A 20,361-nucleotide genomic window follows, 5' to 3' on the forward strand; every position below is an offset into this window, starting at 1 on the left:
CGAGGATTTGCTATTTGAGCTGGTGGCTGGATCAGCAATATACTCTTTGATAGCATTTCTGCCTTCATTTAAAGCCAGAAGGAAGGCAGCTTTAATGGTGTCATCTGATACCGGGCTGACGGCTGCTCGGTAAGCTCCGACATCAGCTTTCAGAACCTCAAACCATGCTCATGCTTTCACTTCACAAGTTTTCCTTCCTTGTGTTGGTCTGAATTTCACCCCATATGCCAGTTCTGCTTCCCCAGCTGTCCCAACATGTTTTTTTTCAAAGAAGCAAACAAAAAGCAGCCTTTGCGATGCGTTTTTGGGGTTACCTGCGTTATAATGTGGCTGGCCGTCATTTACCGATGCCCCCCCCCCCCCCCCTCTTTGTCAGCCAAACAAGTTTAACTCGCATTAAGTCGATTCAATTTAGAAGCCAAATGCGTTGGCTTCACTTCTGCTGCTTGAAGCACTTTTGAATGAGGCTAATGACACAGCACACCAAATAACACACATCATTAACAAATTTAAATCAACTGTTTAATGTTGTCCATAAGGAATCTTTGACATTCAAATCAAATCAGAATGGGAGCATTGCAAGATCTCATTTTCTCAAAAGGGTTCTCTCGTACATTTGCATATACTAGTGTTTCAGTAACAATCCCGTTTTAAAAAGGAGGACCAAAAAAAAAAAAAAAAAAAAAGAGGATTTAAAGTAGAAAAGAGAATGCATAAAACAATTTTCTGATATACATTAGAAAAAACAGCAAACAGATTTTGGTCATTTTTAATGCTTCAGACATCAACGCAAGGCTACTACGTGTTACTGCGCTCTGGAGCTGGAGCCCTTAAGGAGAGTCGGAAAGCACGAGTTGAATCCTCCTGAGGGGCTGCTGCCCTCTTCTCTTCTCGCTGAATTATTTATCTCAGACACATGCCTTAAAAAAAAAAAAAAAAAAAAAGCCAGGCTACCTAAGTTCAGTTCTGATTATCAATCACTCATTGCAAGGGTCAAGAGACAGGCACTTGGAATCACTTAGGACCAACCGTGTTCACACGTTAAATTAAAAGGTGGTGGTGATGGTGGTGATGCTGAATTCACTCAGCAAAGCGCTTCGCCTCGTCCTTTTAATCCGTACCTGACAAGCTGCAAAACACACCGACTTGTCGATTGTTACGACGGTGGAGGATTCATCCGCGGCGGTCGTAACGTGCAACGATGATGTTGGAAGGCACCGCATACCCAAAAAAAAAAAAAAAGAATAATAATAATGCACCAAACATTCACCGTTTGTGAGATGCAGCTCACAATCTGAACAGTGTGGATTATCCACCCGAGCGGCTGAGGAAATACGCCGCTGTGGCTGGAACTCTGGCCTGAATAGTCTGGACACACTTACAAAAAAAAAAAAGAAGAAGAAGAAAAAAGGTGCATGGGATAGACAAAACAGAGTTAAAAAGAAGGATCTCATTTGCATGGGACGTGTGTGCAGACAGCACCGCTTGGCTTCAGGCACCAAGTACAAACATGTCCTGTTTGAGGTCCGCTGCCAGGTCTGTGCTGTAATAAAACCCCCATAAGCCCCCCCCCCCCCGCCGCATGGGGCAGTCCTCTTTATTGATTATCACACCTGGACGCAAACTGATTATAATATTCTTCATAGGTAAAATATATCGATATATTCTAATAAGAAAAGGCCACAAATTACAGTTGAACCAAAACGCAGGAGTTCCTTGAATGAATCGACAACTTTTTCACTGCAAACAATTAATAATCATCCCCCCCCGCCCCGCCCCGCCCCCAAGTGTAACACTTAAAGCCACATTTGGAGCGGCGACACTTTTGTACAAAGAGAAAGCATCGGCGTGCTTTGTCATAGATCTTCATTCGTAGCAGATTTGGTCTGTGTGATACAGCTTGTCGCGTCTGCGCCGCCTCTCTCCGTGAACTTCATAACTTATTGCAAAGGGCTCCACATTTCTATTTACAGGAAGACGGAGAGCGAAGGACAACTGAAGAAACAAAGAGGTAACTTGACATTCTTCGACGTGTTAGAAAGTTAAAAATGGCTGATCGGGTTATCCAAATGATTCATTAAAGTTATTGGAGTGGATTTTTAACGAATGATGTAGCTACTAATGTTTTTTTTTTTTTTGCTACTCTGATTTTGGGTGATTGAGGTTATAAAGCGACGCTTTCCCAGTGGCACTTTCTTCTCAGTTGGACAATAACCAAAACAAGGCACGCCGTCTCAGCGTCCAACATGACCGCACACATCATTGGTTCAATCGGCACACATTCATTCAGATCCATTTCACCAGAGAACTGTTAAAAACAAATGACAACAGGGAGATGGCAGGGCGTGATAGTATAGTTGATATTTTTCAAGTACTCTTTGTTTGGAGCTCATGATGATCCTTTACCCGTGGACGGCCGAGACGCTGCCACCGTTCCTGACGGCCTCCGCTTTTTCCGGTGCCGTCACTTTCCGAAGTTGCCAAAGTCAGCGAAGGCGTCGTGCTTGGGCTGTTGAGCCATCGCAGGGTTCATCCCCATCCCCATCCCAGCAGGCATTGCCATGGTCATACCTCCGTGCGGCATCCCCATGTTCATGCCCATCCCCATCATGCCCTGGTTAGGAACCAGACCCATTCCCATGCCAGCGCCGGGCTGCATCATGGTATTAACCGGAGGTCTGACTGGCGTAGGTCCAAGAGTCATGCTGGAAAATCCCTGGGCGAGCATGGTGGGAGCCGTCGGACTGCCGGGGAATCCTGGGAGAGAAGCAAATACGAGTGTTTAGCTGGAGACACCTTTGACCGACGAGGGGGGGGGGGTTTGGGAAGCGACGGGGGTTAAGCTCACCTTGCTGGAGGGTGTTGAGGCTGGGCTGGCTAGGCTTGGGAGGCTGCACGCCCGGCCCCAGAAAGTCCAGGCTGATGTTCACCGAGGGATCGGACCAAGTGGATGGAAGGGCTGCTTTGGCTCCGGGGCCCTGCGAGGCCATGCCCTGCTGCATGGGCTGCGGCTGCAGAGGACCCCCCATGTTGTGGAAAGGCTGCGAACAACCACACCGCTACGTTAGCTGTGCGCACAAAACAACACTTAAGCTGATTCTTAACAGAAGCCACACACACAAACCACAATAGGGCACCAAAAAGAGCCAACAATGACGAACCTGTGATGATTTGCAGTTTCATTTATACTTAAACGGCCTAAAACCTACAGTGTGACGCGTTTAACCCCCCCCCGTCTTGTCAACGCTGAACTCTTTGGAAGACACAATCTATAGTGGAGATAACGGGTGGGTGTCGGTTCAGCAAGACCAAGTTTTAAGTAGGTCACCCTTCAGACTCAGAACTACAGTCGACATCTACACGGTTTTGTTAAATTTGTAATGTTTTCATTCTGACTGAGCTCACAGGAAGAGTGGGCGGTGAGTGGGCGGTCTCTGGAGGAAATGAACATCTGGCCATGCGAACGCTCCACCGCCGTGCGGGTCAACGCGAGGCGTTTAGGCCCTGCTTAACAGAGGCAAGGCGAGGGAATCCTAAATGAAAGGATCAATATGTAAAACGACCGATTCGGGTTTATCTGCTTCTCGCTCCTTTAAAAAAGGTGTTTATTCATCTATTTTACAGTCAACATACAACACACCTCACCGTTTTCATTCTCCTGACCAGAAAGACGGAAGCTGAGCTCTTTAATGAGCTGACTGGCACCGCGCAGCAACAAGTGGAGGAGGGGCGTCAGGCCTTCTCGTTTAGTGCAAAGTCTGGGCACTTTGGCACCTTTTCTGGCATCTCATCAAAAACTTTAATGTGTGTTCGTGTTTTTTAAATAACTAAAACTTTAATGACAGAAAGAGGAAGGATTTCACTTTGTTTTAGCATTAATAGAATAGGTTTGCGATAAAAAAATAAAAAAAATCAGAAGGTTTGGAAAGAGCAGAGAGAAACAAAAACTTAATGTTTTTATTTTTTTAAACATGTACCATATTTTTGGGACTATAAGGCACACTTAAAATCCTTAAATTTTCTCAAAAATTGATGGTGCGCCTTATATATGATTACCGTAGTGCTTACTGACTGATTTTATGTGGTACAATGCGCTCAGAAATCTGTTACAACGTGTAAGTACGACTTTGGTAGGAGGCGGTTCAGTCTTCAAAGAGACATTTGCAGCGTCTTCTTTACTCGTCAGCATCTTTCAGGTTTACTAATCTCTGCTCCTCCACAGGCCGACCCGTCGCTGCAGAGACAGGAAGCCTGTGGAGTCTAGAAAAGGTGTGAACGTTCAATTTTACCACAGCAACAGAAGAGGCGCATGGTTAAAACAGCGTTTAATCACCAGCAGTCTGGCTCTGGTTAGCAGCTCAGAGCTCCGCTAACTGACCCATTACTGCCTGGAGCATGAAGCCATGAGCGAGCTGCAGAGGGGATGGATATCTAACGTCTTTATATCCTCTAGTGACTAGAAACCATAGATTTTCTAGACCGTTCTTCAGCGGGCACATAAAACTAAACACATTACACTTTTTATTACAGCCTTAATGACTAAGGTGTCTGGAGATTTTTGGATCACAGCCATCCAAGTCCATCATCTCCAAGTTACGCTCATGTCCTGGCAATGGATCACTCCTAATGGGGAGTGGTGGCGATGAGTGGCAATGTTCCGGAGGTTCTGGGTTCAACTCCCACAGACTGCCACTCTGGGTCCCTGAGCGTGACCCTTAACCCCAGACTGCTGCACAGTGGCAGCCCACTGCTCCCCGAGGGAATGGGTTAAATGCAGAGAACAGATTCAACTGGAATGTACGTTGCAATGACATTATTATTATTATTTATCCAAACACTGATACTGCCATGCAATGAGGAGGCGTGTTTTACAGCAGCCACCACTACTTCCTGTGATCCCGTGTAATATTGCTGCCGTTCTTCCTTCTTCTGATGTTTTCACACATCTTCGGTGAAACACAGACGGGGCGCAATGTTCCCTTTCTATCCCGTTTAGTGCTTGCATGACTCAGCGTTTCAATCCAGCGACAGAAACCTTTTCCTGCTCCAAACCCCCGTGCGGCCTTGTGCTGTACGACGCCCCCCTGCTGATTTACCAGGTTTGCCTTTATCTGGATAGATTCTCAGTGTCTAACTCTTTATTTTCTTTATTAGTCCAGCCTAAAACATCAGGAGATTGTTTCTGCTAGGCTTTACAGACTGATAAGATTCAGCGGCTCCTTTACTGAAGTTCTCTCCTCTCCTCGGTTCTTGTCTCGGCACGTCAACATTCGCACATCGTAGTTCCAAATTGGTCCAAATGCTAGGGGTCCATGTGGTTTTACCGCTCAGATTCGTGTTATATTGTGTGTCTAAAGGCATTTGCCTCCAACTTCATAAAAAAAATAGAATAATAAAAAGATTTTCTAGGTTAGACTTAATTTTTGGTAAACGGGACATTTAGAGACTTTTAGCAAAGAAAGAAAAGATTATTCAGAACTGGGAGCATCATCCACACCATCCTGAAAATGATTGTAAAGCTGGCGATATTTCCCCGTCTTTCATCCCAAATAAAAAAGTTCTACTTTACATATTTGTCTGGTCCGTACACAATCCTCTGAGAAGGGATTTTCCCGGCCTAAGAGCGTAAGCCTCTGTGGTCGATGCGACTTCCTTTACAGAGTTTTAGGAAATGATTTTAAAAGCGACGGCGCATACCTGTGACACGGGCTGAGGCATGACGTTAGCGCTCAGCGTCTGCGTGCTGCTCATGCTGAAGTTGAGGCTCTGGGAGGAGGTGAGCGTCTGGGTCGGCGCCATCAGGTCAAACAGGTCTGCAGAGGCGGCGGCGGGGGCGGCGGCCGGTGCGGCGGGGGAAGCTGCCGCCATGGCTCCGAAAAGGTCCCCCCCGCTGGTGTCGGCGCTCTGGGCAGACGCTGGAATCTGGCCTCCAGGAAAAGCGTTCCACTCTCCAAACTCTCCGTTGGGGCTGGAGACGGCTGCTGGAGACGCGTGAAAGGGGAGAAAAAACAGGAATTCATGTTGAAGCTCTCATTAGCGGCAGGAGCTCAGCCTGTTCTTGTTCTCAGTGACCACTGGTGCTTCCTTTTAAATTTTCATTAAACTGACCCAGCTTGTTGTCTCTCACAGCCCCCCTCCCTCCCTCCTCCCCCCTCCTGTCCCCGTCTCCTTGTCATCCATAACCGGAGTTGATGTGTGTCTGTTCTTATTATGCAGAGCAGGTAGCAGGCTCCATATGGCCAGGGCTGCCTCCCAACATATCTCTGAATATTCTAGCAGCACGGCTGCAACAGGACAGCCTACTCCGGCGCGCACCGTGGGGGAGGGGGGGGGGGGGCTGAAAACTAAAAACTACTGAAAACTACATACCGGATCCTGAGACCTGTCCAGCTGAGGCGGCGGGCGAGGCGAAGTCAGCAAATCCGCCAAAAAGATCTGCGACGAAAAGACAAGCGGCGATTAAAAATGCGGCCCTGAGCGGGCGAAGTTGCAGACGTCGATCTGGAGTTGTTAGCATTCCTTCGCCGTCGAGGTGTCAGACGGAAAAAGCTGTGAATAGGTGGAGGAGCCCAAACATCTGTTTACTGCTCCCTCCCCCTCCTCCAGAAAACATCTGCTGTACTTAGTTCCTATAGATCATCTCCCTCCCCCTGCTGTCCACCAGATCTGAAGCCGAGCACCGGCGGCCGGGCATCAGCGCTCCCAGCAGCCTCTGCTGCTGCGTGCCTGCAGCAGCTGTGGGGCTGCTGAATCAGGTTAGTCCAGGTTTCACTGCAGGTTCCTACTGGCATGACTGGTTTCTCTGCTTGTAATCTACCAACAAGCGCTGCGGATTTAACGCAGACGGGACGGGACTGTACCTGTGGCAGCAGGCTGGGTGGGTGTGGTGTCCACCATCAGGAGGTCAGCCAGGCCCGTGCTGGCAGGCTGCGGCGCTGCAGCCGGCTGGGTCTGCAGACAGAGGGCAAATGCATTGTTAGCATGAAAAACAAAAAACAAAGTCAAACCCAGAGCCGCACTAAAAATGGGCCTTTTATGGCGTGGCACCTGTTTGGCGGTGGTGGCCGGGCTCTTGTCGCCCGTGTAGTGGGCGGCGGCCCCCAGGTCCACCTTTTTGGACGGTGCGCCTCTCTTCCGTGTCGCTGTGGTCTCCGTCGCCTGCACGATGTGGACGCTCTTGGTTGTAACCGTCTCCTCTTCGTCTTTGAAGTCTTTTTTTGATTGCCCGTTGTACGAAGAGCGGTCCCGGTCCTCCTCGTTGTCGCTGCGTTTGGGAGAACAAAGACGGGTTTTTCTCTCTGTATGCAACCAGTTCTTTAAACTAGATTAAGCTGGTAAACGAATTCCTGCCCACCAGGACCGCACCAATGCCAGAAATCTGTCTGGTTAAAGCGAGGAAGATACAATGCCTTCTACTGCGTCTAAAAACCCTGGCTGACCTGATCTTAGCCAGGCAGTAAATGATTTATGCACACAGCTGTTTGGACCTGTTGTGCTGCTCTGAGCTCTTGAGTTAGACAATCATTTTCTAAAGGCCCAGAAATGCTTTGGAGAACATTTCCTTTCTTCCCCTGAAACATCATCCCTTCTTAAAGAACAAGACAGTGACTAGTATATGAAGTGCTGCAGCCACACATTTAAATATCGGGAAAGTTGAGCGGAGGGAAAAAATATAGCGCAAGAAGAGGATTTATGAAGGGTGATATGGACTTTAGATTTTATAACGATGTGTGGTGGCTCTATTGTGAGAACAATAAAAAGACCATCACCTGCTTCTTGCAGTCTTTTTAGGCAACAGTGTGGCTGTGACTTCATGTCAGCTATGGCCTGATAAACAAATATTGTCCTTAAAAACATTTATTTTTATTTTTTTTTAAATTGAAATACATTTCATCAGGACACTAGTTACATAAGAAAGTGTGATTTCAGTCACTAAACTGCACACAGGAACTGCATTTGATTATATTTTTTGAATTCATTGATAATAATTGATACTCTAAAGAAACAAACAATAGAGAAAATAGCAAAAACAATACTGGCAGTTTTGTTTTTTTTATTAGACGCCACTAATTGGACATTATCGTTGCTTAAATAAACTCTGATTACTATGATGATAACATATATTTCACGATAAGGATAAAACGACACGATAAAGGCCGAGCCCCAGAAGCAAAGTCCTTTAAAAGAGTTTGGAGAGATTCATAGCAGGACTTCAGCTGCTCACACGACTAAAAGCATCAACGCCTGCTTTACTGACCATGGCATCAGTGAGCTTACCTGACTCCGCCAGATAGATTTGCTCCGCATATCCATCTGGAAACCTTCCGTTGAAGTAATTTTGGGAAGGGGCGGAAATACTGGTTAGCTGATTGGCCTATGTTGGTGATAGACGGGCCAAATAAACCAATCAGATTCGTCGTCGCTCTGTTACGAGCGACGACGAAAACACAACCACAAGCCAAGCTACTCTTGCTGCTGCAGGTAAAGGCTCGTTAGCTCAGCAAATAAATACTCTGTAATTCCGATAAAACTTGCTCTATAGCCACGCTAACGCTAGTTTCATCGGCTGAAGCCGCCATGTTCTTTAGACTGAACTGACGCGCTTCCCGTTGCGTCACACCTCAACCCGCCTCAAAGCCAACGCTGATTGGACGTTCGTTTGGTGAACGGCTCCAAATTTTCTTCAACGGAGAGTAGCCAGACTGATCTGCGAGTGAAACCTTGAAAGCTCGCGAGATCAGGATGGTCTCACGAGGCTATCACTGAGCCTGATTGGTCAACAAACCCACCATGAGGAAACTAAAGGACACCAACAAAGCAAACGAGCTGAAGGACTGCTCACCGCCGTGCTAAAGGATCTAGCACCGAGCGCTGACTACATCTACTGTACAGAAAAATACTTATTCCTTCTGGCTTTTACACAATACTCAAGACTTTTCTGTTTTTATTAGCTGTAAGCCATTGTCATGTAAACTAAACACTTGAAATACACCCTTGAGTACATCTGTGTAAGGCTTCCCCTTTTTAAACTAAATAATTGAAATAAATGGACTTCCTGATTAAATTATAATTAACTGACATAAATCGATGATGTTCTCCATTTCTTCTTTGTTATCTAAATCTGTAATCTGAGGCGACTGGTCCAAATCTATCCAGAAGTAACATAGCCGTTTTATTTTACTGCATTGTTGCCATTAAGCACAAAAAACACAACTATTTCTAATAGCAGGTGATCTATTGAGCTACACGCTTGTTAGAGACAACAGAAGAATGTAACCGCGTTGATTAGCTCCTGCTCTGAAGAACACCACAGATCAGATCTTCCGTCATCAGCCACTTCAGCCCGACACGTTTTAACGTCCGTAAAGGTTAAACGCGCTCAAAGTTTTCGTGTACCTGAATCGATCTGGCGAGTCGTCTCGCTCCTTGTTCCTGAACCTGCTTATCGTGTCGTCGATGGTGCTGCCGATCTTGTCGCTTATCTCCCCCAGCTTCTCGCTGAAAGGGAAAGGTCCTTTGTTCTTCTCCCAGTCGTCGTCCCATTTTCCACGGCTGTCGCTGGAGTCGTACCTGTCGCCCGCTGACGACAGAGAAACATGAACACCGTGGAACACGCGGAACACAAAAAGCTACACTATGCAGCTCCGTTTTTGTTTTAAAACAAAAAAAAAACAAAGTAAGTGTTGCACAGAAATCTGACTTCATGTAAACGTCAGACGTTTGTCGCGTTACTTACCGTAACCTCGAAATCCCATACTGTCAGAGGACACGCCGATGAACTTGTCTTTGTTCTTTTTGGCCTTTTTCCGTTCTTCCCTCAGCCTGTCGTCATCCTGAACAAACTCCACGAGCTCCTTCACCTTCTGCCGAACATTTATTCCTTGATCCTTCCCGTTCTCATCTAGCGACGGAGATAGAAGACGAGACAAACCATGCGATGAATCCACACCCAGGGCTGTTAAGCTCATGCAGCAGATACACGACAAACAACGTCCATACACAACTTTATATTAAGAGTGAAGGCAGTAAAGGCAAAGCAGCGTTTCCTCCATCATTATCTGAGGATGGGGGGGGGGGGGGGGGTGTAAATCATCTAAATGTCTGTACGTGTTTAATTAAATTCATTAAATATATTAGCCTTTGTAGATTTCTGTCATCAGATCACATCCTGAGCCGTTTGTCTCTACGTGGTCGCACTGCGCTTCTTTCACTCTCTCATAGGGCTGGACGATAATTCAATAACAATATATATATCAATCGATAGACGTATATCGATGATATAAAAAAAAGGGTCGATAAAAAGTTCAACAGAAGAACAGTTTTAGTTTCTAGCCATGTAGGTTAATATTACAGTCATTACATCCTCCCAACCAAGCAGACCCAGGAAATGCTCTGTCACTAAGCTCCGCCCCCTTCAAAGAGTTCAAAGAGCACGCGTTCTTTTTCCTTTTTTAAAAACTTGCAGTTTTAGTAAAAAGTTGGTTGAATAAAGGGTTGAGTTTGAATTAATTGTGTGTTCTGCATCTAAAAATAAGTCATTAAGCAGCAGCATAAAATGGCCAGGGCTGCACTTAAAATATGTTTTGAATTTGTTGATAATTATCGATATCGATTAATATCATTTCGATTTTATTGATATATGCTATTTTTTCTATATTGTCCAGCCCTACTCTCTCACTAAGGCTCACACCGAGTCACGCGTGTGTTCTCACGCGTGCAGGTAAACACGCTCCCACCAGGAGACAGTGAGAGCTCAGAGGCTAACATATCTGTGTTTTTGTTTTTTTAAGCGCACCTAATTTTTGAGGATAGCAGCACTAAAAGCTCACAGAAACGTATTGCGTGTCGACTGTGAGCCCAGCGGACGTCGGTGGGGTCTGTTCTGTCGGATCAACACGTATCGGATGATTGGCGTGCCTCAGAGCACGAGCCCTGGGGTGCCAGTCTGGATCCTCCGCACCCAGCAGGAAGGTCGGACTGCGGCTCATGTGAGCGCATCAGGACGCGGAAGTAGAGATGTTTTACTTTTGTTAAAAACCGAAACAGGAGTGTCGTCACTTCATGGTTACAGCAGAAAAGCTTGGATCTGTTATTCTCCACATGCATTCGAACACGCAGTGAATGATTGCCTAATACGAGGAGAATCGCGTCTCTTTGAACTCGACTCCTAGAAAGCGTAACGCTCGATATTTCCCGCTCTCAGCAAGCGAACGGCTCTGTGGACGTTTTCTGACAACCAACAAAAATACCATTTGCTCCGATTGTCGCTCATCTCCAGAGGTTCGGTCTGCTGCAACCAAAAACCCACCTTCCTGAGTCCATCACTGCTACGGGCTGTCTGCTCTGCGTCAAAAGACACTTTTGTTGCTCGACAAACTCGCATGAATGGATCATAAACGTGATAAAATAAAAACTGAATAAGGTTACACGCCGAGTTATTCTTAACTGGCAGATCTAGATTGCAAGACGTAGGAAGGAAACAAGGCAGGTATCTTTCAAAAACATAACTTTAAATAAAATTGGTGACGTGATGGATAAATTGAGACTGATAAAGATAAAAAAAAAAAGAGTAAAAAGAAACATCTAAAGAGACAGAGAGAGGCTGGCTGCTCATGTAGAGCTCTATCCAAGGACACTGATGAAAAGTTGAGTGGAAGGAAAATCTTTGAAGATGCTTAGCCGTCCTTCCTACTGAACAAACACCCTACAACGTACAGTGGATTAAAACATGCAGAGGAACGACCCGAGGGAAACCCAGGCGGTGTGGTTCCAGTCAAACAGAGCCAGATAAATACTTGAAGGACTCCTTACCCACACAGTGATAGCTCTCCAGCGACCTCAGGTCATACAGATGTTCTCTGGCACTGGTGACAACCCTTTCGGACCCATTCCTGATTAGATGTGCCAGCAACAGCAGCGACTATGAGAGGAAAAATCCCATAACCGTTTAAGCAAAAGGTAAAAAAAAAAAACGGTTTGATCATGATAAGTGCATTTCATCTTCTTGCGTCAGGAGCCCGCCGCTGGTCATCGGTGGTGTGAGGGGGAGGGGGGGGGGGCAGCTATCCCGTCACTAACCTTGTAGACTCTCCTCCAGTTCTTCTTGTTGTCCCTCAACATGCGGGCCCACAGCATGTTCATCACCTCTGGGAACTGCTCATACATGAAGGTGGCTCTGTTTGCAAAAAAAAAAAAAAAAACATGCAACAAAAGGATAAGAGGAAGTCACCGGTCTTGAACAAATGTTTACATTGCAATGCGTGACAAAGGTGTTTCAGGCACTTCTGGGCCATTTGCATCTGGACTTTGTCCCGTTGAAAATCAGAACTTGAAAAACAGCACATTTGCAGGCTTCAAGTAATTGAAAACTTAATGTCTTTTGTTTCCCAGTCAGCATAAGCCAAATGCATTGTTCTCCGAAGGTTCCCGTTCATTTGGACTTAGCTGGATTAACAGCAAGTCCAAACAAATTATGTATACTATAAATATTAAAAAGTACATTTCTCATTGAGTATAAACGACCTCTCTGCAACAGTAATTATATTCTGAAGCTATAAAAGCCTTAATCAGCATTCAGCTGACCCAATAAGAGCGAATTAGTTGTAGATTTTATGTTATTCATAACTCAGAAACCATTTTAAAGGATCAGTCGCACCCATTCATTGGAAGCCTTGGATTATTTATAGTTTCATTTACAACATACATGTTGCACAGAGAGTAAATCCTTTGTAAACGCGGCTCCAGGTCGTTTCCTGAACAGCCAAATTAAAGCTGTGTCTGCCTGGTAGGAATAGTTCACCTCGATAACAAATACTTTTGTGAGAAGGATCAAAAACGTAATAAGGACTTCATAAACAACTTAATACTAATCAAAGCGGAGGCCCGTTTCAGCTCAAAATGAAAGTAGCAGGAAAAGGAAATGCTACATGCCTGGAAGAGGCTGGTAAAGGTGTGACGATCGTGACATTTTTCAGCTCTCCTTACCTGGAAATTTCAGTCATTATCTGTCCCGATGGTCCCCAGGGATCGTCATTGGTGGCTTCTCTGACTTTAGACTCCACCTCTGAGTAGTTCATCACCACGTTGGTCCTGGATATGAAATGAATTAAAAAAAAGAAAAGGGCAACGGAGCTGTGAATTTGGCCATTTTATCTCAGCATACGGCCACAGCTGAAACCACGCAGCAGACATTAATAGAGTTCGCTGATGGCCACACCCGAGCTTTTGTCCCCGTTTAAACCAGAACCGCAAGAAGGAGCGCTCATGAAGAACAAAAAAAAAAAAAAACAAAGACGAGGGGCAAGAGAAGCCTGCAGTCACACCCCGGGTACCGGACTGTAGGACATAAATGTTAAGGAGTAAAACATGGCTGCACTTAGTCTGGGGATGAGCTTTTCTATTATAACACTGTGAAAAAAGTAGCTTTGGCAAGAAAGTGAAGAAGAAAAGAAGACATACAAGACTATTGCTTTTTGATTCGTTTTTTCATCTGATAGAGCACAAACAAAAACAAATCCCCTCTACGACACATATCCAAACAAGCCATATGTCAGGATTTTATCATTTGAATAGCTGCAAAATGGAGAAAGCATAAACGGAGGAAAGATGCAGGGATGTTAACAAAAAAAAAAAAAGACTTTTGGGGCGAGGAAAGCTTTGACATATGAAAGAGTTGAGCACATTGATGGTAGAGTAACAACTGATAGACAACATGTGACACTTTTTTAAAAACAAAACAGGTTATCTCCACTTTCAAATCATTGCTGGCCGAGTCAGCGTAACACGCAAGCCATCAATTATTGTCCATTATTAGAGCCGTCTGTTACACGGTGCTAAGAAAAAAACGCATCAAAACCAGACATTCGGTAACATGTATTTAATTAAGGCCCGTCACAGGTTCACTGGAGGAAAAAAACAACGACGTCTTCGCGCCTCGTCAGAGACGAGCGAGGACTACAACACAGCTTGACCCTGGAATGGACCCTGGAGCGGCTGCGTGGCTTTGAAAACTGTCCTAAAGATCAGTGAGCGCCTTTACAGTCCTGCTGCCTTCTTTCAGGCGTTTAAACTCAGCCTCGGGGGTGATCTTAAGTAACCGCTGGAATGCCTTGCAGAGTCAGGAAACCTTCCTGGATTTTAGGAAGGAAGGAAGGAAGGAAGGAAGCAAAGAAGAAAGGACGCAGGGAAGGACGGAACAGAGGGAGGAAGCTTTCTAAAGCTTAAAAGTTCAGTCAGAGAGACTCCAGGGAATGACTGGAGCTCTGCTCACCTGAATGGAGCAGAGCAATGAAGCGCTGCCCCTCCCCCACCTGTTACTGCCCACCACCTGTCTCCTGCTCGATTGGTTTCTCTTTATTGCATAGAAAAGAAATGACTAGAAATATTTAAAACCCAGATAGTTATGGCGTGGAAACTACAATTGTAGGCAAGGCTAATTTAAAACTGCAGTCAGCGCGCTGCAAGGGGCGCACAAGCAGCAAGACGGCTACTGAAACCTAACCACTTTAAGCAGTTAGCCATTACGGGCTAGCCACGCTGCTGCCTTGAAAACCTTAATAAGTCTATGTATCAAAATGATTATCAAAACTATTAATCAAAACTGCAGTCTTGTCCTTCAAGGCCCAAGAAGGCCAATATCTGGAGTTACTGAATTAGAAAGTTTGGTTCCTGAATGAAGTTCAGAAAGACACGAGACAGCGAGAGAGAGAGAGAGTGATGCAACCTTTTATCTCTTCACAGAGGTGGCTGCTCTCCTTGTTATCTGTGCGATCAAACAGAAGTCATAATGCTTCCAGGGTGACACACCATCACGCAGATTTCCGCTTCTACCCTGCAGAGTCAAACGGTTTTTTTTCCTGGCTGGGGCTCGTGGCTCTTAGTGAGTTGTTGTTGTTTTTTTTATCCGTCAGGTTTCAAATCTGCCCTTAACAGCCCAACAAGGCCACTGCATGATTAACGTTGCTGCACGGTTAACGTCGCCAGTTTGGGGACGCTTCTTTAGTCGTTCTCTTAAACGGGAGAAAAACCGGCACGACAGAAAGTATGTTTTACCGGACGGCTTCGTGAAGCCGTCTGGCAAACAAGATGCATTACAAGAGGTCACACTCCAGGAAGGCGAGTGCATCCACAAAGGATAAAGTCTTCAGCAGACTCAATAACATTCTATTGTCTGGCTTTGCTAAATTAAACCTTTGAAGGCAGGACGTGTTGCGCAATACCCTAATGCAGCGCCCGGCACAGGACAGCACAGCAAGCTTTGTTCAGCCAGCGGCTCAAAACAAATTACGGTGCAGAGCAAAAACACAATATTGCCCAACTTTAGAGGTGACAGGCAGAAAAGTCAAAGTGCTAAGTAACTGGCCTTCCTTAGCACTCCTATTAGCTCATCAAAAAAGGACTTATTCTTTAAATGCTCTTAATTACTTTTGGCCCCAGTTGCTTAGCACTTACTAAAATACTTCCAGGGTTCTCAAAATAATCTGTACTTGAATAAAATCAATTTTAATTTGCAACAAAAGTTTATAAAAAAAAAGAAAAAAAAAAGTGAGCAGTTCATATTTGGCCAAATTTGCGTAATTCTTCTGTAATTTCCACATGCTAGCTGCTCTGACGCTGCAGCATTGCTGTTAGAGAGCAGAATGAGCGCACACCTGTCAGAACAACAGCCGTAGCACTCTTCATTAAATTTCAACTACGTTAAATTCAAACTGTCAAAGCAGCATGTCATTCTACTTATAAAGGTTTATTGGCCTTTAAAAAGAAACAGTTTTGTGTACTCTGACGCTGCAGCAGCCCTGATTCAATGCATAGCTTATGGGCCATGTGTGTCGCGCCGTAGCCGCGCGATGTCCGATCCAGGAACAGATTAATGCTCCTGTACCTGCAAGAGTGAAGAGCGACGTCGCTCCCTTCCCATTCATTTCCTGTGCGATGAGGCGACCGTCGTGTTATCCAAGTTGATGAATAACCTTGTTAAATAATCGAGATCTCAACTTTAATCCAAATAATCGTGATTATAATTTTGTGATAATTGAGCAGCCCTAATCAGTAGTAACATTTATTTGTATGAACACCAAATCAAAAGACACAGGGGCACACTAAAGAAGAGCAATTATCATAAGTTAAAATAATTGCATGACTGAATAAAATACTTCCATGAAGGACATTAAAATGTATACTAGGAAGAGACTCATGACCTCTCTTATTAGTTACGTCCTAATTAAGGAAGTTTAAGTATCGTCATATTGTACTTAGGCATATTTTTGCTCTTAACTAGAAAAAATATTTAATAGATATATTTATGTGGTATCAGAAATGGCACTAAGAATTTACTTGTCCAGTTTGAAATTTTAATATTTCAATACTAAAATTGCTTAAATACAACTCCTCACCCTGTGCTTTGAAATCAGCTAGATGTCCACTAATGAACAGCAAACACAGCAAAGGACTGGACATCAATCGTAAACGCTCTGGCCTTAATCAGATATGGCAAATCAATATGCTGTGACAGTTTAAAGAATACATTTTAAAATGTTGTCAAAAACTGTATTCTTTAATTATATATGTTATTATCAGAGTTTGTTTCCACCATTTTTGCTTCAGTCTCTTGATCGGTCATTATGCAATTGGCTGCATTCGAATTTACAATTTTTTAAGATTTAATTTTTGGAGAAATGGGGATCTTATTTTCCCAATGCACACACTGGGCTTCAATGGAGAGAATAACACGCAATGCTGAATATATATTTAGGAAAATATATTGTCCAAATATTGTAAAGGGGAAACTATTTTTACCATAATACGAGGCACCTTAATTTACTGATTTCCTTATTTTTTGATAAGTTAGTTTGAAGTTACACAAGTGATGTGAAGCCTGTTCTTAGCTCACCGTGTAAAACCACTAGCAGCAAACCTTTAGTTATATTTCCATTGTTTAGAATGCCGGGGTCAGCCATCTTTTACAAGCATGTTTCACAGCCTGTATTTAGCTGCCCTCTGAATTCAGGTCAACTTCCAGACGAAAAAAGTAAGTTTTAAAACAAGTTAATCTCTTTTTGTGAAACTAAAAGGAGGGGGGGGGGGGGGATCAATTAATCAGATTTGGTAAAATAAAAGCAGAGACTTTATTTCTAAGCCATATTCCCCCACTAAGACTATCATTTTGAATTTCCAAACCGAGGAACAACAACGAATGTTTCTGTTTCTGTCCAGACCGAATGTTCTGTGTAGATGTTAATCGCTAGACTAATTTTATTCAGCACTAACGAATGAGACTTTTTGCCTGTTGCGAGTCAATTACCAAACACTTATTCAGGAGACGGAACATTTTTGGCATTTACTTTTTTAGGAGAGTTTGCGACAATATCAAAACAAAACGAAGAAAACATCCTAATTTAAGTGATTTCGTGTAACAGGTTTTAATGTAAACGTTAAACGTAAATTACTTAAGAATCCCATCTTTTTTTAATTGCCTGGGTTGTTTTAAATTTACCCATCCAGGGTCAGTCACCACATGCTGGCTCAGGATTAGGGATAGCTGCAGAGCCAGAGAGACCCAATGCAATCATCTGGGCTATAAATCGGCACTATAAACTAAACTGGAAAGTATTGTTTTATAACTAGGGTTGAATTAGAGTGTGTGTAACTCAAACAGAATCTGGCTATACGATTGCACTGATCTGATTATATAGTTCTGAATATAAACTTTACTTCATTTGTCTTGAGAGGACTTTAGTTATGACTTTGCCCTATATAAAAACCTGAATCGAACTAGTTTTTTAACCAGCACACTTGGCCGTGGAGTGAAGTGAAAGTGTTTCGGATTCTCTTATAGGCGAGATCGTTTATTTTGATACATGGTTCCTCAGAAAAATGTACCAACATGCAACATAGGGGATAGATTTTAACCATACAACTCGATCGACAGTCCATTTAAACACTATCTGGGCTGTAAGGAACTGCGAATCGTTTATGGCTGTAGCCGAATCCACTTTCCGAACAAGCGTGTTGGGTTGTGTCATTTGCCCTATGATAAACCAACATAACTTACAGTAACACCTACTGTAGCCGTGGGATAACTCGGCTACAAACACGATAAAAACAAAGTCACCTAAATACGTTCCCGGTCAGCAGAAACTAAAAAAAAAAAAAAAAAAAAAGCGACAGGCAGGACAAAAGGTGAAGTCTTTAAAAGTCCCTGTTGATTATACCGCCGGAGTGCTGTCAAACTAGCTTAGCTGGCTAGCCCGGTGAGCTACATAATTAGCTTGTTAGCTAGCCAAGTTAGCTTGCACTTTCGAGGGGGTAAAAAGCCCGAGAACGGCCAAACAACTCGTATCATAACACTGCGAACGTCACAGCAAGCAGACGGAGAGTCCTTCAAAAACAACAAACAATCACAATGGGACCCGGCGCGGTCGTAAAAGTCACGCTAATCGCTGGTTAGCGTCCGGGCTAGCTAACTTGTTAGAGTGACGTCAAAGTTTTGGGTACGTGTCTCTCTCAAACAGGTAGGGACTGCGGGGCACAAACAACGCCAAGTTAAGAGAAACGTCGCCGAGAGATATACTCACGCTTTGTCGACCAGCTCCCGCACTTTCCACATGTTCAGCATCTTGGCTATGTGAAAAAGGGGCTTTGGTGCCTCGGTTAAAAGAAACCCTTCACGCCGGACGAACGCCGAAACCAAACCTTGAACTCTGGAAAGTAATCTAGTCCTCTTCACCTCCCCTTTACAAGACACAGGAGGCGCAAACGCACCACCAGGCAGACAGGAAAGGTTACTGCGACGAATGCAATGCCCTTGTCACGTCATCGAAACTGCCCAGAGCAGCACTGGAGTTGTAGTTTTTAATGAGTGTGAAACCAACATGTCAGTTAAATATATGTAAATACATGGCAGGAAGTGACTATTATAGCTGCCGGCTTCCTAGGATGGCGTTGACGGACAGACGAACCGACGCAAAAAGGAAAGAGTAAACCGGCAATAGTGAGAGAAAAGGTGAATTTTCACCTTTGAAGAATCAAACGCGTGACCCCTAAACCTTATAGTCCTCTGATGCGACGTTTATCACAGGAGCTGGTGGAAAAATGTCCATCCCTGTTTTTCTTTAGGCTAAGATTTCATCGATAACAGCTTTGTATGCAACTCTTAACCAGACCTGAGCTGGTTAAGAGTTGCATACAAAGAACAAATATGCAGAACAAATATTGGCTTTTTACCTATGTTACATTCCAATCAATTAAGAGACAATAAATCTTATTTATTTTATGTGATAGTTCTGCACGAGATGGTCGTAGTTGGTGATTGGAAATGAGACAAATCTATATAAAGAATAAATAAACATAAAATTGGCATGTTTATATGGGGCTAAATTGGGGCCAAAAGTTTTGTTAATTTGAAAAAATATTTTTTTAGTTGAAAAACTACAACTTGAAATTGAAAACTTAATGACTTGTATACAATTTTATCCTGACAACATAAAAACTGAACTGAAATAAATTAGTCCTCAAATATTGAAATATGGAAAAGTGAATCATAAAAATTGTAATTTCTTCAAAATATTTCCAGAATCAAATCAATATATTGTTTAAACTGAAAAACATAGATATAGTATAAAATACATATAATATGTATATATATATATATATATATATAGAGAGAGAGAGAGAGAGAGAGAGAGAGAGATTTTATTTCAGTAATTTCATTCAAAAAGTGAAACTTTTATATTATAGTCACTCATTACACACACAGACTGATGTATTTAAAGTGTTTATTTCTTTTAATTTTGATGGTTATAACTGACAACTAATGAAATGAAAACCCCAAATTCAGTATTTCAGCAAATGACAATATTGTGAAAAGCTCCAATCAGCTAATTAAGTCAAAGCCCCTGCAGAGGCTTTTAAATTGTCTCTCATTCTAGTTCTGTAGGTGACACAATCATGAGGAAAACTGATGATTTGACAGTTGTCCAAAAGACGACCATTGACACCTTGCACAAGGAGGGCAAGACACAAACGGTCATTGCTAAAGAGGCTGGCTGTTCACAGAGCTTTGTGTCCTAGCACATTAATAGAGAGGTGAAGGGAAGGAAAAGATGTGGTAGAAAAAAATGTACAAGCAACAGGGAAGACTGCACCCTGGAGAGGATTGTGAAACAAAATCCCATTAAAAATGTGGGGGAGATTCACAAAGAGTGGACTGCAGCTGGAGTCAGTGCTTCCAGAACCATCACACACAGACGGATGCAAGACCTGGTTTCAGCTGCTGCCCTCCTGGAGTCAGGCCACTCTGGAACCAGAGACAGTGTCAGAAGTGTCTCACCTGGGCTAAAGACATAAAGGACTGGACTGCTGCTG

General features: G+C 43.8%; 1 protein-coding gene across 3 annotated transcripts; it reads right to left on the minus strand.

The window, feature by feature from the left end:
- Nucleotides 1-508: 508 nt before the first annotated feature.
- Nucleotides 509-18,847, minus strand: clint1a (clathrin interactor 1a). 3 transcript variants are annotated; one of them, XM_021321151.2, is made up of 12 exons: nucleotides 18,573-18,847; nucleotides 12,985-13,089; nucleotides 12,079-12,175; nucleotides 11,812-11,920; nucleotides 9,737-9,901; nucleotides 9,397-9,580; nucleotides 7,048-7,264; nucleotides 6,861-6,951; nucleotides 6,370-6,435; nucleotides 5,698-5,978; nucleotides 2,849-3,041; nucleotides 509-2,757 (listed from the first exon to the last, which is right to left on the minus strand). In XM_021321151.2, the coding sequence occupies exons 1-12, from the start codon at nucleotides 18,611-18,613 to the stop codon at nucleotides 2,465-2,467; spliced, it is 1,842 nt and encodes a 613-aa protein (XP_021176826.2). In that variant the 5' UTR covers nucleotides 18,614-18,847; the 3' UTR covers nucleotides 509-2,464. The 3 variants fall into 3 exon arrangements, with proteins under 3 accessions (XP_021176826.2, XP_012726397.2, XP_021176878.2); XM_012870943.3 differs by having other exon boundaries at nucleotides 5,698-5,981; XM_021321203.2 differs by having other exon boundaries at nucleotides 5,698-5,981; nucleotides 18,725-18,840.
- Nucleotides 18,848-20,361: the final 1,514 nt, after the last annotated feature.

The sequence above is a fragment of the Fundulus heteroclitus genome, chromosome 23, assembly GCF_011125445.2.
Source record: "Fundulus heteroclitus isolate FHET01 chromosome 23, MU-UCD_Fhet_4.1, whole genome shotgun sequence".
Taxonomy (NCBI): Eukaryota; Metazoa; Chordata; class Actinopteri; order Cyprinodontiformes; family Fundulidae; genus Fundulus; species Fundulus heteroclitus.